At 50.2% G+C, this 18,552-nt stretch overlaps 5 protein-coding genes across 5 annotated transcripts; 3 read left to right on the top strand and 2 right to left on the bottom strand.

Annotated features, from left to right (window-relative positions):
* Positions 1-436: 436 nt before the first annotated feature.
* AtWU_01094 (uncharacterized protein) lies at positions 437-954 on the top strand (the record flags this gene model as incomplete). The annotated part of the gene is made up of 3 exons (XM_035496209.1): positions 437-584; positions 661-782; positions 853-954. 3 exons carry the CDS (start codon positions 437-439, stop codon positions 952-954), a joined length of 372 nt encoding a protein of 123 aa, XP_035352102.1.
* Positions 955-1,404: 450 nt separating this feature from the next.
* Positions 1,405-2,880, bottom strand: AtWU_01095 (alpha-mannosyltransferase; the record flags this gene model as incomplete). Its single annotated transcript, XM_035496210.1, has 1 exon — positions 1,405-2,880. One exon carries the CDS (start codon positions 2,878-2,880, stop codon positions 1,405-1,407), a length of 1,476 nt encoding a protein of 491 aa, XP_035352103.1.
* A 1,696-nt stretch (positions 2,881-4,576) lies between these two features.
* Positions 4,577-6,946, top strand: AtWU_01096 (fungal specific transcription factor domain-containing protein; the record flags this gene model as incomplete). Its single annotated transcript, XM_035496211.1, has 1 exon — positions 4,577-6,946. One exon carries the CDS (start codon positions 4,577-4,579, stop codon positions 6,944-6,946), a length of 2,370 nt encoding a protein of 789 aa, XP_035352104.1.
* A 6,514-nt stretch (positions 6,947-13,460) lies between these two features.
* Positions 13,461-14,636, top strand: AtWU_01097 (uncharacterized protein; the record flags this gene model as incomplete). The annotated part of the gene is made up of 1 exon (XM_035496212.1): positions 13,461-14,636. The coding sequence occupies one exon, from the start codon at positions 13,461-13,463 to the stop codon at positions 14,634-14,636; it is 1,176 nt and encodes a 391-aa protein (XP_035352105.1).
* Positions 14,637-16,960: 2,324 nt separating this feature from the next.
* On the bottom strand, positions 16,961-18,396 carry AtWU_01098 (WD domain, G-beta repeat family protein; the record flags this gene model as incomplete). Its single annotated transcript, XM_035496213.1, has 2 exons — positions 16,961-17,700; positions 17,784-18,396. 2 exons carry the CDS (start codon positions 18,394-18,396, stop codon positions 16,961-16,963), a joined length of 1,353 nt encoding a protein of 450 aa, XP_035352106.1.
* Positions 18,397-18,552: the final 156 nt, after the last annotated feature.

Consider the following 18,552-nt stretch of genomic DNA (forward strand, 5'->3'; position numbering starts at 1 on the left):
CTAATCGGCCGATATCGGTTATGTAAGGATGCATAGCTGAGTTCACCACCACCCCATTATTCAGTCAGGTACACCGATTCCCCCATCTGACTGCTACACCCCAAGACTTCACCGAAATGCAACACCAGAACGGACCCAACTACATCATCGAGGAAGAATATGATGAGGGCTGTTCCAGCCAAGGGACAAAGCATGCCCAGCTTTGGCTGTGACCCACACAGTCCATGGGTGCTATGATCTCAGCGACTGCCATATGACATCACAACTATCACGCAGATTCTCCCCCAACCCTGACTCTATATAAACGCTGTTCTTCATCCCCAAGCAATGTAACTCTACAACAACAATAACAATTAACAAACACTCATCGAATCCATCTCTCTCTCTCACACAAAACAACTCAATCCTCTTATCTCCTACTTCACAAACATACACAATGTCTTCCTCCGGAGCAGGCCAATCTAGCGTCGGCAGCCGCACCCTCTACGAAGCCGGTGACCAGCGCAACGTGCCCCAGTCTGAGATCAACGAGCAGAACCGCTACGCAGAGGGTCAGAAGAACAGCCACAAGACCCTGGACTCGAGTAAGCATGCCCCTTCCTGCTTTTTTCCTCTCACGCTCCAATCACTCGGGATACAAATGCTAACGACAACCAACAGAGGACCAGCGTTCCATTGGCAACAAGCTTGCTGCACAAGAACGCAAGCCCGAGAGCGACCACCACCACAACTTCGATAAGGACCCTGAGGCTGAGCTCAGCAAGCAGGATCCTACTAAGCCGGTATGTTTATTTCCTTTCTTACACAGTTGTTGATTAGATTGAGCATGATGGCTAACTAGTTTGTCTGCAGGCCAAGGTGCACGGCAACCAGCCTTCCAAGGGTGCTCAGATCGATGCCGAATTGCAGGCTGAGGATGAGCAGCGCTTGCGTGAGAAGGGTATCAAGAAATAAATGATGTAATGATGGGGTTTGGAACGATGGACGGATGGAAAAGCTATATACTATATCCTGTTCGAATGACTGCATGAATGGCTGACGCCTGGGGCGATAGCATATCACTATTTATTTACAATGGATCAACTTCTTCTTCATTCTAAGTATTATGTTTTTAAAGTTTGTAGTACATTACTAGTAGCTCGTTTGTGTTTGATTGAAGTTACTAGAACTGGAGTTATACTTCGGTTTTTCGTTCGGAGCGCCAGGGTATCAACAAACAAAAGGTTGGGATGCCATGGCATCAACCAATATTATACACCTAATGGTATGAATATGTAACCAGAAAAAGAACAGAAAATTATATACAATACTGCTGATAAGCAACCGTGTCGATCATAAACAGCATGGCGTAACTGGTTACCCAGTGATGTCTCAAGGCCAGCATCGCAGTACAATGCGGCCAATTCAGCTTTCGTCAGTGAACTTGGGGTCGTCATCATGCGGCTCGGCGAACACATTCGCCCAGTAGCTCTCTACCCGGTCACATATCTCATCCTTCCTCTCCCATGTGCGGAAGCTGATGGCGGGGTCGCAACTGATGTTTTTGATCTCCTCCCAATACGCTTTCTCGACGTCGTATCCAAATCGCTGGACAGTAGACTCTGCCGCCAGCCATGCCCGTCCGTCCGTGCCATCGGGGCGGAGCGTCGGCGTGGTCTCCCACTTCATGCCAAATACTTTTTCACCAGGATTGAACTTGGGGTAGTTGGCGTGGATGAAGAAAGCATGGGGGGCTTTCGCCACAGACTCATCTTTCACGCGCCATTTATTCGCACTGGTCAACGCATAATCTTCGGCCGGGTCAGTCTGCACCATCGCAGAGCCCGCAATACCGCCCGGCTTCATGTGACCGACTGCCTGAACCCGCTCGCTCACAGCGTAGAAAGGCTCTCCGACGGCGGTGGCAGCATGAAGGAAGGTCTCCTTATCGCCTTCGCCGGGTGCGCCTTGCGATAATAGCCGGAAATAATGTGACGGACCGTAGTAGTTGTAGTAAGCAGCGAGGAGCAAGGTCAACTGGTGTGTCTTCTTCGATACTAGAAAGACGCCCGCTTCCGATGACGCGCGCTCCGACAGCGCTGGCATTTCCTGCCGCGAGATTTTGAAGTACAGCGGAGACGCCGAGGAGATCCAAAAGTCCGGCCAGGTGACCAACCCCTTGGAGCTGAATGGTTCCGACTCAAGCAAAACTTCAGGCTTGTGGAGCGGAAAGCAGTCTGCGTCCATCCAGATAACCTCTTCAAACGAGGAGAATAGAACTGCGAAGATTTTGAGCTGGTAATGCTCAATGGCTCCCTTGCCAACGATATCTGAGAGAACAAGACAGCGCGCACCCAGATCCGGTAGGATCTCGTCGCATATTTGTTTTTCATATTCACTTTTATCCTTCATATACACCTCCACCGGCAGCGTTGACCCCAGTCGTCGAAGCATTCGTAGAGAGGACAAGAAAACTGGAAAGTAGGAAGCCCCCGCTGTGGACACTATGCCACGCGTGCCCGGAGTATGTACTGGCCGCAGCCGTTCAGACTTACGACACTCCTCAATATATCCCGCATGAGCCTCCTCCATCGCTTGTAAATCGCCATCCTCGATTATGGTCAGATCAGGTCGCGAATCGGTCGTCGTAGCATTGAAGTGAACTGCGCTTACGTCCGCCAGGCGCTTTGGCGTAGGAGTATTTGGGGCATGTCCTTGCAATATCGGGTTTAAGACCTTCCAAAAGGCATTTTGACGTTCGGCGAGAGGGACCTCGAAGGCGGTGCTAGGGACTACTGAGGCTGGAGGCGGGGCCCAATAGATATACACGGTGCAAATAAGTAGCAGCGCACCCGTGGCCGAGATTATCGTCTTCAATTTACCTGGTCGAAGAACCGGCATGACTATGTTCGCTGCCCGGGGGCAGAGCTAGGGGTATGGAGGTATAGCTTTGAAGGTTCCAGGCAAATCTACCAGCTCGCTGTGTATGGAGGGGGTGCGCTTCGGCGGTCGGCCGGTAGAGTGGACAATTCAAGTAAAGTCAGAGAAGATCGCTTTAGCAATCCATCAACATGGCTGGCAAGCTCGGTCGAGTCCAGGTTCAGCGGGAGGCGAATTCTGGTTCACGGGGGATACGAATGGCGGTGGAGGAGCCGCGGTAGTCGGGATAAGACACAATCAAGCACTGTTGTGTTGGCAGGGTCTGGAAACGCTAGAAGATCGCAAAGTTTTGGCCATAAAAGTTTCCAGCGGCCACGAAGGCTTGTCCAACGTGGCTCAGCAGGCAGTGTTGGGGAGGCGATGGAGGCACCGTGGATGCTTTTTCCAGCAGGCGGTGGCAGAACGCGCACTTACGTTGCCCGCGGCTATTAATAACGCGGTGCATAATTGAGTATGCCGTGGCTCCGGTTGGTTTCCCACGATCTTCATCCGGTGGCAATCCTAATATACCAAGTGCGAGGGAGTTTCCTATTCCATCCTCGTGGTCGGAGTCATCCCGAGTGATCCATTAGGGGTTCCAAGGCACCAAGCCCCGACCCGTAGCAATGGAATAGGGGAGGTGAAGACTGAAGACCGCATGTGGTCCTTCCTCTCCGCGGAAGGGCCAGTTCCACCGAACCGACAGAGTGGAAAGTGGAAGGGAAAGTTCTCCAGTGGATCCCATTAGCTTTGGTCTACCGAAACCTTAAGAAGTTAAGGGGAATCTGGAATCTTGGATCGACTGGAGGGGAGACTTGAGGAGAAGGGAGAGGAATGAATGAGGAATGAGAAGGCCCTCGCCTCGAGGAGAGTTGATCATTTGGTAGGATTGGTAGTTGGTAGTAGGAAGTTGAGTTGCTGGCTGAGTTTTGTTACATTTGAACTTGAACAATGCACACTTCCCGCTAGTCCTGTTCCGGCCATAGATTTGGGGGCAGCCAAGTCCTTCTTCTTCCTCCTTCATTTTTGAGGTGCTGCCATCTTCAACAAGCAACCTCATCTGTGCACCCAGTTAATCCTGCACCGGCTATGAACTGTCCCATCTTCTCTGGGTCCATCTGAAACGGTGGCTCAATTTCGCCGACACTCGGCCGCCATCAAGTAAGATCGCTTTAAAATGCGGGTTCGAAGACACTCGCCACGCACCGGTTGGCTGCTGAGCCTCGACTACTCGGCGCTAACGAGTTTATACTGGCTTAATCTCCGGCGCTGCTCTCCTAACGGCGGGTGATGCCGCAACGATCGTCGCTTATCATCATCTCCAAATCCGCTTTCTTTCTCCTGCGCGAACTAGATCGATTTCCGATGTGATTCGATTATAAACGACCGTAAGCGTGGCCCCCCTCCCTCTCCGACGTTAGCTCTTCTTTTCTTGCTTTTTCCTGACCTGTTCATCCCGACGACTAGATACATTATCTTCCACCCCCCAACATCGTGTTGGCCCTGCTTTCGCCTGGCCTATTCTAACACACTAGCTAGCCTGCTTACTGCCGCCGTCTCAACCAACTCCTTGCACCACTTATGGGACCCCGCACTCCGGGTTATCTCCACATTGCTTGCCTGGGCGAGTTAGTATCTGCACCCTAGCAGTTGGCCAACCTCTGCGTCGGATCCGGCTATGGAATCTACTTCGAAGCCTCGAATCCGCAAAACTCCGCCGGTCTCCGCCCCAGCTCCCCGGAAAAGGCGTAGGAGGACGGTCGTAAGCCAAGCGGCTGATGATTGCTTTACTTGCGCCCGACAGGGTACTCCCTGCGACCGACGTCGCCCATATTGTTCCCAGTGCCTGGACAGCGCCCGCAATTGCGCGGGGTACAAGACAGCGTTGACCTGGGGCGTAGGAGTTGCCAGTCGAGGAAAGCTTCGAGGGTTGTCCCTCCCCGTGACCGGGGCACAGCCTGCGGTCGCACCTCCGAAGTTTTCCCGTGTGACAGGGCCACGGACAGCGTCGAAATCCCAACCGGCTCTTGAAACAGCCGCAGAAAAGCGACGACATGATAAACAGCGTTCTTCAGGCACTGGGCTTGCTGAGCATGGATCTGTCTCGGTGACAACTGCTTCAAAACGCCGGGCGTGCTCACCGGAGTACTATACGGTGGATTCCCATGCTTCGCCAAATTTCTATAATTCTTATTCCTCACGTGCGACAAAGACCGATTCTCCGAGACAGTGCCATGCCCCATTGATCTCAAATCCTGATCCGTCAAGGACCTGGATGGGACCAGAACAAACACCGGTACCAATACAGTGTCCGTGGCCAGCCCAGGCCCCGAATCAGAGAGATAATGCTTCAGATGAGCATAACGAAGATACCTGTTATGACGAGGTTCCACCACGTATGAGTGCTTGCCAGCCGCCATCATTGTCTCAGCAGCTGCTGGCACGTTCCGTGGGACGTACACCTCGACTCCGATACCTAATTAGTTATTATGCCGAAGTCATTGCTCCGATGATTGTGGCATTTGATAGTCCAACCAATCCATTTCGAACGTATGTTCTTCGACTGGCGCAGGAAAGCACATCGCTCCAAGAGGCCATCGCTACATTGGCCAGCTGTAATCTGCGACAGCGACGCGAACGAGGAATGAGGGCGACGGAGCGAACTTTGCCGGGGCGCATGTCATCCTTGGCCCACCAAGCCTTGACCGATGGAGCATTACAGGACCGGGCTGGACTCAGTATGCCTGAAGAATATGCCCAGGAAGAGCAGTATCATCGAGGCATGGCGGTCTCTGCTTTGAATCGGGAATTGGCCGACCCGCATCAGAGACTTTCTGACTCTGTCCTGGCAACCTTACTCATCCTCTGTCTATTCCATGGGTGTGATACTGGGGTCGCTCAATTCAAGACGCAGTTTGCGGGGGTGACAAAATTGTTGGCCATCCGACTGTGCAACTCACCTTGCATGTCTGATGAGCTGAAGTGGTTTGTTCGGATGTTCACATGGATTGACACGATGACCGCCACCACCAATGACCGCGAGGTACAGCTTCGCGGCGCTTGCCTGGATATCACCGCCGCCTCGGATGGCGAATGGGGACTGGAAAATCTGGCGGGATGTGATGCCGGACTTTTCAGAATCGTAGCGCAGCTAGGTCGTTTGAACCTTCTGAGCCAAAATCAAGAAGTCCGCACATCTACGCCACCAGACATCCATATGCCATCCACTACTCTCCCGCCCTCGATGGCGTTCTTCCCATCGAACATTCCAGCCACCTCGTCCGGTGCTTTTGCATTTTCATTGCCGCCGCCGCCGCCTGGTGGTCGCAACGGAGCACAGCTGTCACCGGCGTTCTGGGCGGAATGGTATTCTCTCCGACAGAAGCTTGAGTCCTGGCGATTTGTCCCCCACCGATCGCAATCGGGGTCGCCTCTCTTTACATCCAGCCACGCCTACATCTCGCCCCCTTCGTCACCGACAGACCAGCCGGTGGTCGCAACTCACAATCTGAAGGACGTCATACACATCTCTGAGTCATTCCGTCATGCGGCGATCTTGTACAGTGAACGACTCGCCTATCCAGACCTACCGTCCGATCACCCTCGTATCCAAAACATTGTGCAACACATAATGAGTCACATTATGACTGTCCAATCTGACGCGTATCTCCTGTGGCCACTATTCATCACCGGGTCCGAGTGCGTGCGTGCCGATCATCGCGCCATTATCCGCCAACGGTGCAAAGATCTATCCAGAGATTCTGGCTTTTTCAACAACCTCTCCTGTTTGCAGCTGCTGGAGAAGATCTGGGCAGAGAACCCTGCTGCGGATGGACTTCCTGCGGTCTCATCCCTTGATTTCGGCTTGCAGGCAGCCGCCAACGGGTCCGTGGGCGAGGTTACATTTCTCCCGCCTGGAAGCTGGGCCTCCTCCCAGCATGAGGCATTCATGTCTCCGACACTGCCCTCTGTCTCTCGGAAGCAGGGATTCCGCTGGCACGAGGCGATGCAAACCAAACGCGCGGAGGACGAATATATGACTGTATGACGTGACCAGACGGATACGTGCATCAAAGAGACGATCCAGCCTCAATTGCCAGACACCGACCATAAGAACCAATAACAATATAGAGGTAATCATATTAGCGAAATATAATGAACATAATGCAATATCTTCCTCCCCACTACGGACACACAGTATGGTGCACACTGCACACAGTATCTATCGCAACCTGACCCTTCGGGCCACAACATCCACCGCCAGCCAGCAAGCCCCCACCACCGGACCCATCGCACTAGATCCGTTCCCACTTTCCACAGAATCCGCTCGATACGTAGCAACAAGATTGGTATCTAGCTTTGCTTACTGCGTAAAATTCTCCGTAAACCTACTGTCATCTGTCAGAACCCCCTCCCATCGATGATTGATACATCTGACGGTCCCTCCAGCAACCCCAGCCTAACATACCCACCCAAACAAACCCACAAAGTGAAGTACTTACGGGCAACCGGGCATCTCCCGAGCGGCGAGCGCAAGTACGTCGGAAATTTTTGAGTTGGGGTTGAGTTTCGGGCCTGCGTGTCAGATGCTCATTTGTTGGGTGGAGGTCGACTCTCTGTTCTTTGTGTGGGAGAGGTGGATGCTCGGTACTCTGTAGTGCTCTACTGCTGTGGTGATGGGGTGAGTGCCTAATTCTTAGGGGGAAAGAGGGGAGGGGTTCTTGTGAGTTGATTGTGTTAGGCTTTGGTTATGAGGGTATAGCGAAGTGTGTCGTGCTGCGCCAATACTACTATTTACTATGTAGGCTACAGTATCAGTTAGTATGTATGTAGTTAGTACCAACTAAGTAAGTAAGTGGTTAATGCACAGCAGTGGCAGTGACGGCATCGCCACTGGTAGACTAACTATTACTACTTATATTATACAATTCTATGTATAGTACTGTCCTTATAATAGTGATGCACATGCACATAGCCATACTCCAGGTAACTAGTCAACTACTTACTTAGTTATAGTTACTACATGCTTCTTAGATAATACCTCAGTCAGATTTCGTCATCCCACCACCATCACCGGAGACATGGAAGATAGGGCGCATCGCTGAGCGTGACGAGCCTTGCCTTGCCTTGCCTAGCCTTACCTCGACTCCACGAGACAAGAGCAGATGCGACGTGATCGATCGGACCCAGACCAATCTATTAGATAGATAGATACTACTACGGTTATAGTGTAGATGAGGGGTTACTTACTTACATCACTTCACACTGAACTAGTACACAAGTAGTAATGCACCCATAATACCTACCCTTAGTAAGGTCGGTCATCTGCCCCCCCCGGAAATCCAGAGGCGGGGGGTGATGGATGATGGATGATGCCAATGTGATAGTGATGAGATGAGATTCATCAACTTCGGCGGCTATTCGGGGGGTCTTATCCCCTATGTCTTCCCGTATGGCGGGGGTTTGGTTCTACTTGGTGGTTGACTACGCCGGGGAGAGTAAGTAGAACATGGGTGTGGTTGGGGTTGGGTTAGGTTGGCGGTTAATTGTAGTGTACTCCGTACATGGTAGTAGAGTAGGTTGATGTAGTGTGTGTGTAGAGATTAAAAAGAGGGGTAGAGAGAGGGGGGATGACATGGGGTCGGTCACTATGTATCTATTGAACTTGGTGGTGGTGGAGGTGGAGGTATGGTATGTACATACATGATTTTCTTAGTGGTATTTATGAGATGGGGTGAGGGTTGGGTGGATTGGAGTGGGTACATCGTGTTACTATGATACTTGTTGTCTGTCTATCTGGTTACTTGGTGTTGGTGGTATGTTGGCGGTGGGGAGGATATGGAGGAGTTGGATGTGGATAGTTGATATTGGTCATTAATGTTATGGTATTCATCGTCTTTTTGTTGTTTTGATGTTAGGTGGTATGGGAAGTATTGGTGCGGATTGTTGGTTCTGCGTATAGTTGGTACGCTGCGACTGGCGTAGGTGGCAGATAAGTATATGTGGCACTAAGCAGTATATAATGGTTGTTCTCTGGTCTCTTCTAGGATATATACGATCAAGCATATACAATGAACATATTATTTCTCAGTATGAATATTCCATGTAGGTTCAACCACCTATGTAGTAATTGTCAAACATATGTAATAGCATCTCAACTTACCCCAAGCACACTACAAAACAATGGAACATCTATTGGCCATCCTCCAACACTACTTACTTACTTTGATGTAGCGTAGTATATTCCACGTGCATCCCTAGCATATTGACGTAACCCATCTGCCAAGCACACAATACAACCATGAACCTGGTGTCTAGAGCCAAACGCAAAACATTTCCTGCAGCGGTTACACTCATCCCAAGTACGTAGTACAACCACAGTGCGTAATCCTTACACAGTACTTAGTTTAGTACTCCCTACCTAACCAACACGATCACGATCCTCCACACCTGCGGCAGCGGAAACCTGCAGACGTGTCGGGCTTTGTTGACCTTAGGCTCCCAAGCGGCGGGCGGCATCTTGTTAACTGGTATACGAAAGAAATGATAGGCTAGCTAACACGCGCTCGGAATTTAATAACCAAACCATGTGGGAACGAGGAATGTTCAGAACAAAAGACTAAAGTACTAGTGTCCTTTATTTTGGTATGATCCTTCGAGGCGCATGCAGACATGGATGGATGGATACCAGATAAGGCATCAATCCAACATACGTAGGTGCAGTGTACGGAGTAAATCGATTAGTTCGCCAATCACTCCCAACTACGTTAGGGCTCAGGGCAAGGGCTGAGTCAGGCGCACACATTCACGAGTAGAGTCACAGGGCACAGGTCTTAAATTGTAATCCAATGGGTATTGTGTGAAAGGATGGGCGGAAATGAGACTCAAATTCCGGCCGCGCGATCGGCATGCGGCTGGGGAGGTCTAGGATATGCAGGGGCTTAGTTGCTTGTGCTGAGGTTGCTTATTTTCCAGGCAGGGAGGGAGGGAAGGAAGCAAAGGGGGTGTGACTGTTGGGAGGAAGTTGTTGGAAATGAATTAGATGGTTTGGTTTGTGGTTGAAGTTAGGTTGCTATTTACTTGTTGCGTTGTGTTGTGTTGCTGTTGTGAGATAGATTAATGTGGATTTGTGTATCAATATTTGGAGTATCGGCTGGGGACGTTCTGGCATTCTATGGGTCTGGCCTGAAATGTGATCAAGGGCCAAATATTTGCATTAATTTCGGGACAAAGGTACATGGGGTCCTTGTATGTACCATACCATACAGGCTACAGCGTAATTGAAGGCATCTTCCAGAAGGAAAGCAAGACCAGCTGAAAGGAATAATTAAAAATAAGAGCGAGACTGACTATCAAGGCACACGGCACAGTCTAGACTAGATCATCGGCTCCCCGAGCAAGGGACGGTGAAAACTCTGATGGTGGGACTGGCCCTGTGGGGGTGCTTGTTTGACTTTGATTTACTTTGCTGACCATCCTTTCTGGAGGCCTTCCACATTCGGCGGTGCGGACGATGAGGTGAGAGTTACTAGTCAGTAGGGATTTTATCACCGCCATGTTGTGTAGCATACATTGGAAATATCTGCCAGTGCGATAGGTCATTTCAAGTAGTATCTCGCATCTCACTATACCATGAGAGATGTAAGTAGATTGGCGGACCGTATCTCCCCCCTCCCAATCAGGACACTATCACCGCAATCCATCTATGCATTCGAACCGTTGACGCCGAGCGGAGCTCAGCGGCACCCGGACTTGATCCCGCGTCCGGCAGGGTTTATCCAATGGTGGTCAACGCAATGCAAGTGGTCGCTCAGGTTCAGCCAAGTTCGACGATGATGAGGACTCCATCTCTCCCAAGGTTTCTGATATGGCTCAGGATACTCTTTAGTATTGTGACTCCTCCCGTCCCGACAGGCTAACGCCACCACGTAACCATGATCACATACTTTTCTGACCTGCTTTAACCCAGAGCGCCATGTGTGACCTTGCAAAGATCCTCTGGCCAGCCAGCGCTCAAAGAAGGGTTGCCTATCTGCCAGGGGCCACAGGAATCGCTACTTTCCCGGTAGCTGATTGCGTGGAAGTCTTGACACCGGGGAAGGCCGATTTCTAATTGGGAGTCCGCCCGGGGACTGGCCCTACGGATTTGAACTGAACTACTACTAGTACTTCCTGCTAGTAGCAGAACTAGTAAGTCTTGTGGTCGCTTGGGAACTTGAAGGCGCTAAGTACTTTGCTGTTCCCCTCGGTCTGTCTGTCTGTCTGCCTACCTGTCCGTATTGGGCAATGGCGTCTATCACATTCGAGAGACGCCAACACTATGCAGTCTTCAATAGTCTAGAGCCCAGACAGCTCGAGTGTCCTGGAAGTTTCACAAAACTGTTCGCCAGACAAATGCCCGGATTTCAGATCCTACGAATTTTTAAACTACCGCGTTCGACTCGCAAATTGCGGTCTGTCCAACAGGCGTCGTCCGATATGAAGAGGGTGTGGTTGCTGCCCAGCTGCTCGGCAGCGGTAACGCCCATCCGTAACGCCCATCCACTCCAGCTGTTGCCCAACAACCATGCGATGGCTCGTGGCTTTTAGGGAGTCAGATATTCCATGCCTTATGGTTCCACTGGTTCGAACAGTTGAGCTTGTTCGCGGACCCCGGATCGCAACCATGGATTACCGACGGGCTCATCCGCACACTGTCCATGGAACCGACCGTCGATAATCGTGCGCGCCAGATCAGCATATCTATTGATGTACAGTACTTTGGACCATGGACTGGCCCCATGCCGGAGATGCAGTCACTCTGTAGGTTCGGCTCCTTCGGTAGCATGCCCAGCATGGCTCTTTCCATATAGAGGCGCTGCCACAGACATTGTAGGCTCCTACTTGACCTCGCCACAGTGCTAGGCACCCAGGTAGGACAAGCTCTGTATAAGAGAGTGAGCGTCCATCTCACGATGACTGCCTTGAAAGATATTAATATCTCTTACTCACGACTGAGCCACCTGTGGCAACGTGACCATGACTCACATTCCTTCGCCCCGAAAACGTGATGTGCTCCTTGCTATGCGGCAGGCTCCCACTGTAGGTACGCACGCCTGCTGAGGAACGCAGCGGCGGCGGAGTGATGGGCTCGCCAATAGCGACGCGCCGCGGTAGTTCTTATCGAGCATGATAGACAGACATTTTGAAGAAGATGACTGGACTTGAGAATCTGAGGATCCCCTCTGCGCATTATTTTCCGTAGCGAGCCTGCCGTTGCCTGTTTCATCGTGTCGCCCAGTCAGGGAGCGAACGCGGGATGCCCAACAGAGTGGTTCAGATGACTCTTGCAATGGCGCCCATGAATCGGATGATTCATCTTCATGCCGCGGAGAGGGGGACCTGATAATGGGTATATTAAAGCACGAGTCGCTGTTGGTCCTAGGATGATACTCTGCGGCGATTTTCTGAAGGGAAATGTGTCCAGCCTTGTCTGGTCTTGTCCTGACTGACTTTGCAACAGTCTGGATGGGATGAGACGTTTCCAATATCCTGCAGTATTAAACTCTCCTACTACTGGATACTATCACTTCTATTGATACTCATACTTGTTTGGGTTTCACCCTCCCTGGCCATCCCTCGCCCATTCATCCTTTTTTGCTTTCTGGTGGTGGTTGGGCCTGAAACCACACCCTCAGCAATACTTTACCGTATGGTCAGCAAACGCAACAGACGTGACATGACGGTAACTTTCAACAGCAAGTCACTAAGAGACGAACTAAATCCACCGCACTAAGCCCACTAACCCACTAGCGTGACTCCGCCGCAGCGCAAGAGCAAGTCTGGAAAGATTAATTACCGACGGGATTATACCTGGGAGCCCCACTCCTTACCAAGTTTACCGCAGCGCCCGTGCCCTTTCTTTCTGTCTTTTCTGTCTTTGCCGTCCGTACAAAACCGGTTGGCTCCTCTGTGACTCCCCTTCCACACACACACAACACCCTTCTTGGGTTCTTCCTATCTATATACTACTCTTCCTCTTACCACCTACTCTCCCCTGTCGCATCCCTTCCTTGGGTCGCCTCCTGGAAGTCCCCGGCTTATCGCTGTTCTCAGTTGTATATACTATATACCTCTCAAGAGGTCACAGCGTTCCTTAACGCACACTTCCCATCGTTTGATCTCTGTTTGCCCCCCGGAGATCCCCAGGCATTCCTTCCACAGCCAGCCGCCTTTGCCCGCACACCGTTCGGTTAGCGACAACGTTCAAATGCACTCTCAGCACATACAAATCGCCTCCTCCTCTCCCCTAGAAACCGTGCCTCGGTGACGGTCCTCTTCCTCAGTCATCATCGTCATTATCGATATCCCGATTCCGTTGTCCTTTTAAACCCGGCGTCGATCGGCTTGTTGAACGATATTCTGTATAATATACCTGGGTTGTGCTTTTTGTTGTTTGCTGTTTGCTTTCTATACCTCTAGCGATTGTCGTGCTTCTGGGACTCTTTCCACCCTTAAAAAGTTCTCGTTTCGTGTCTCGCCTCGCCGTTTACAGCCTCGATTTTTATGCGCCTTTCTCGATAATGTACCATTATCCCAGTCCTCACCCCGGGTGGTCTTCCTACGACTACATGACCTCCCCTCCCACTTCGCCTCACTACGCCTATTACGCCACCCAATTTGCCAGTCCCTACGCCTCGCCTCGTGGCCCCTCGAAGCGCCATAATCGCAAAGCCAGCTACGCCGGTCCTAGGGAAACGGCAGGATGGTATTCCGGGTATGGCCATGGAATCTATGAAGCGATGCCGGAGCATGGCACGCCACCGCGCAAGCACGATCCTGTAAGTGCTTCTTTTGGTGGCTATCACCGTCGTCGCAGTACCATGGCTGGTGCGCCCGCCAGTCAGTGGGAGTCCGCTGGCGCTCCGCCATCCCATAAGCGACCCATCTTTGTGGATGTGGTCGACGATGGATACGATGACGCCCCCCGATACGTCTTTCGCGAGGAACCCAGTCCTCCCCGTCGCAAACCAACGACGCCTCCGCGCAAGCCAAAGCCACCCACTGATCAATACTTTTACTATAACCAGGTTCCTGCCCAAGATGATGTCGATTCCGCCAAACGCGCCCGGGCGCGTCGCCAATCTACCTCCACTCGGACGCCGTCCAAGCCCAAGCCTGCACCCGCGGCCAAGCCGCCGCCAAAGGCCACCGAAGAGGACGCTGCGCGGGCCGGTATCCCCGAGGGATACTCGATCAAGAACTGGGATCCGACGGAAATGCCCATCATCCTTCTGGGCAGTGTTTTTGACGCCAACTCGCTGGGCAAGTGGATCTACGACTGGACCGTATTCCACCACGGCGCGTCGACTCCTATGGCAGATGTCGCGGGCGATCTGTGGTTGTTGTTGATCAAGTTGGCCGGTAAGGTGAAACGGGCAGACGAATGCATTGAGCGCATCAAGCGCCGCGATGCGCGTGAGACGGTTGCGGATTTTCTGGAAAGTGGCGAACGCCTGTGGGTGCGATTCAAGAAGCTGCTGAAGACATGTGAACAGTTCATGTGGAAGGCCGCCAAGCGCGAGGGTGGCAAGACGGTCTCAATGGGCCGCAACGCGGGCTGCGAATTTGTGGAGACGATCTTCGGCCGGGACCGCGAGCTAGAAAGCACGGAGAAGTTGATGAACAGCATTCGGTTATGGAACATGCGCTTTGACGCCAACTGTGAGGAGATTCTTCGCCGACCAACCTCAGCTTAGAACGGATACAACTTCGACTTATCCTATACCGACATAGGAAACCCCAAAAGTAATACTCTGATTTGATTTCGACATAAGCGACGGGATGCATTTTTTCGCACCGCAACGGAATACAGGCGCGTGAGCGTTGTCCTTGATTCTTCATTTTTTATTCTCATTATCACCGGATTGCATTTGAGCGCGTTTGGTTTGGGCTTGGCTCACTGGATTGCTGCTGCGTGTGATTGATACCTACTGCTCGAATACCCCGCTATCAGCGCGGGAAGCTTTTTCTATTCTTACCTTTCCTTTGTGATACATTTCTTTTATCTTTCTATTGTTATGTTTCCTGGGACGGGGATCTGCTTTCTTGACTGGCGTGCTTGCTCATCGGGAACGTGGACTTGATATACCCTCAGCAGCAGCAGTATACAAGTGGCTTCGCTTCGTTCTGTTCTTTAAGATACCATTCTGCGACACACCAGTTTATCATTCGGTTATCAGCGTCGGACACTGTTGGGATGATTCTTTCCTTATTTCCTTTGTTTGTACTGGCACAGCGTACATACTAGATACACTACTACTACTATTTACCCACTACAACCACGGACCGATAGACCAATATTATACCATTTACACTGCACTTCAAACTACGTAGTTCTGATTCTGATTCTGATACTTTTACCCCACCACGTAGTGACAAACCAACCAACCAACCAGAACAATCCCGTATCTGCATCCATCTGCACGTCACATGCCCAACACAGTAATACCAGACCTGACCTGATAAGTAACTAAGTAGTGTAAGTTGCCCGACGTCACTGGACCCTCGGCCCCATAACTCCGCATCATCCACTAATAACTACCCATCTATCTACTAGTAGTTAGTTAGAATAGTAGTAGGGTATTATGCACGTCGCCCAACCCGCACTCACATACACATACATTATGTATGTATGTACGTATGTATGCCACATGGCCATGTGGACAGACAACAACTGCGCAACTGACTGACAAACACCTCAGCAGGCAATCATTACCCCCTTCGGATTGGATTGGATTGGACCAACCAACTAGCCCGCTATCCATCCATCGGAATTAACGGGGAGTTTAAATCTGGACGAATTGTTTACAAGGGGTAATGCATTGCGGTGGATTAACTTGGGGTAAATTATGAGGTGAGGTGGGTTGGGTGTTGTTATGGTGGTTCTTGGAGTTGAGTGCTGTTGGGTTTGTATTTGTATGTGTTGGTAGATGGTATGGTTGATGGGTTGCTTGGCATGCGCGGGTAAGTAATTAAGTTATGTACATGGTAGTAGGAGATGAAGTTGGTACTTATTTTGGTAAAGTAGCGGAAATTATATGTGTTACATACTAGAGGGGGTATTTAGAGAGTAACTTAGTTTGGAGATTTACAGTTTGTCCTAGATAGTAGGTACGTAAGACAGTGTGAAATAAAGCATTTATGTACAAGTAGTTGTATAGAATGAAGAATAGTTATAGTGATGTTGATGATGATGACCTCTACTACTTATTACCATAAACTGTAATATATCTATTGATCAATATATCCAGACATTTACTGACCCCGAAAGGGGGTGAAACCGATGGCCGGGGTTACTGTGGCGGTAATCATCCTGGCTGAAACCAAGAAGATAATCCAAAAATAAATAGTAAGCCCTACCTACTCGCATCTATATTAAGATTAGTACTCGTTCTGAATCCCGCAGCTATTGTCACATTATCTTAGAGAAGAAGTGATAGGATATACATCTAGTCGTAGAAGGAAAATAATATTGCTGTAGACTATAATTCAGTTTTATGGTTTTCCAGCCTTGAATGGTACTATGGGAACTTTGTGCAGAGTTTTCAGATGTTTCTACTACTAACTTTATATATTTATATATATACGCAGTGACACTAATAGAGTTGTGTCTGTATCCTCGTCATGGAACGTATGTATGTATAGTAACCACCTGATAATACGAACAGAGGCTCGACCGGACTGTAACAAATTCAATTAGTGAACCCAAGGGATGGAGACTATTTGGGGACAGTTACTAATGTATTAGGTAGTATAAACCAGTATCACCACTTGCTTTAAAGTATGGCGTGAAATACTGACTAAATCGGGGATATACGTATTCTACCGGAAAGCTAGATTTACCAGTGCACAAGGTATAATAGGTAAGCCCGAAATTGATATTAGTATTTATTTGATGATAGTACATAGCGACTGACAAATTAGGAAACAATAAAGTTGAATCTCACGAGACAAAATCAAAGTGAAGAAAACCGAAATGATACAAAACAGGAAAGCCCCTCCTCCCCAATCCCCATATCGCTCATTCGTCATCCTCAGAATCTTCATCGTCACTGTTATCATCCTCACCTTCGTTGTCATTGTCATCATCGTCTTCTCTTTCCTTTCCCCCTTCTCCCTCCCTTTCGCCTTCACCTTCTCCATCTCGTTCGTTTCTCTCATCGTCCACCCCCTCATTGTCGATTCTCTCATCCTGGGTAGCGTTATCATCGCCAGCAGCGGCTACGCATTGAGCGTGTTGCTCTGGCGCCATTGGCGCCGTCAGAACCTCCGCCTGTATGAGTTGGATTGGAGGTACCGGTAGATAATTCATACCCACAATCGTATCATGGTAGCTGTAGCGGGGTCTTACCACGAGAAGAACCTGAGCACCATGGTGGGACTCAGAGCCAGCATGGAAATGATGGGTTACCATAGTGTCCGAATGGTGATCAAACTTGGCAAGCTCAGGCAGTCGCTCAACCACTAAATTGCCAAAGACACCAGCTTGACCAGCAATAAACTCTTGGGCCGCAAACTCTAGAATCATGTGGAGTCTGTCATCGCGGAATGTCTGGAGCGACTCGCTCAGCGATTCTTTGAGAAGGAGTCGAAACAGTCGGCACCCCCACAGCTCGTCCACATAGGACTTTACGAGTTCTTTGCGACGTTCATGCATGGTTCGACTGAGTGCTGTGTGTTCGGGAGCACCCAGGACGAGGTCTTGTACAGTGCTGATGCTCACGAGGGTTGACTTCCACCATGCTGCGTTCGTGGGCAACACTATGTTAAGTCTAAGTGTTAGTGAATTCAAATAATCTCGTGACGAGGGAAAGAGGAGGAACGCGGACTTGAGAAGGACATACTTTTCTTGAACCCCTGGTATATAAAGTTAAGTCTCTTAATGAAGTTGGCATCCCCGGGCTGGTCCGTTGCATCCACCTTGGCATCCATAAACCAAAAGGGGGAGGTGGCAAACTTTTTGTAGATGAACTGATTGAGCATGGTCTCTAGCAAAACTTTTCCAAACACAGAGCGAGCGGCAGGAGGAAGAGAGGAATGAATCTTGTCCCAGTCCTCTTGGACACAGAATCCATCTAGGCTGGCGATAATGGCCTGTTTGTCATCACTGGAGAGATGAAGCATCGAATCTTCTTCACCAAAGCGCCAAGCCCAACTGTGAACCTCCATTTCAATCTTAATGAATCCCTTTTGGAAATCTGCTGGTGAAGACCTCATGTGCGGTCCAGCCATAAAGGCCATGGACCAATAATGTTCAATCATCTCATTATACTCCTGTCTCTGACAGAGGTACTTTGCAGTGGGTAACAAAGCTGGACCCCCTTCGTTCCATATGTCCGGTATAGATCCCTCCTCCGCGTCTAGCATAGCTTTCTTCTCCATGGCCAACTTAGATTCTTCTTCAAAATCCGACCAAGTGCGCTTGAGCCGCTTATGTTGGTTCTGGGGGCTGGTCATAATGACGATGAGTAGCGTGACGAAAGGGCCAAATAGAATCGGCAATTTTGGTTTGGAGTCTATTCAGGAGATGTTGAGAGGAGGTGTCGCAGAGTTGAGAGAGTGTGTGGATACGGAGGAAGATGATGGGAATTGAGAGAGAGAGAGAGAGAGGAA

Source organism: Aspergillus tubingensis, assembly GCF_013340325.1.
Source record: "Aspergillus tubingensis WU-2223L DNA, scaffold_2, whole genome shotgun sequence".
NCBI lineage: Eukaryota > Fungi > Ascomycota > Eurotiomycetes > Eurotiales > Aspergillaceae > Aspergillus > Aspergillus tubingensis.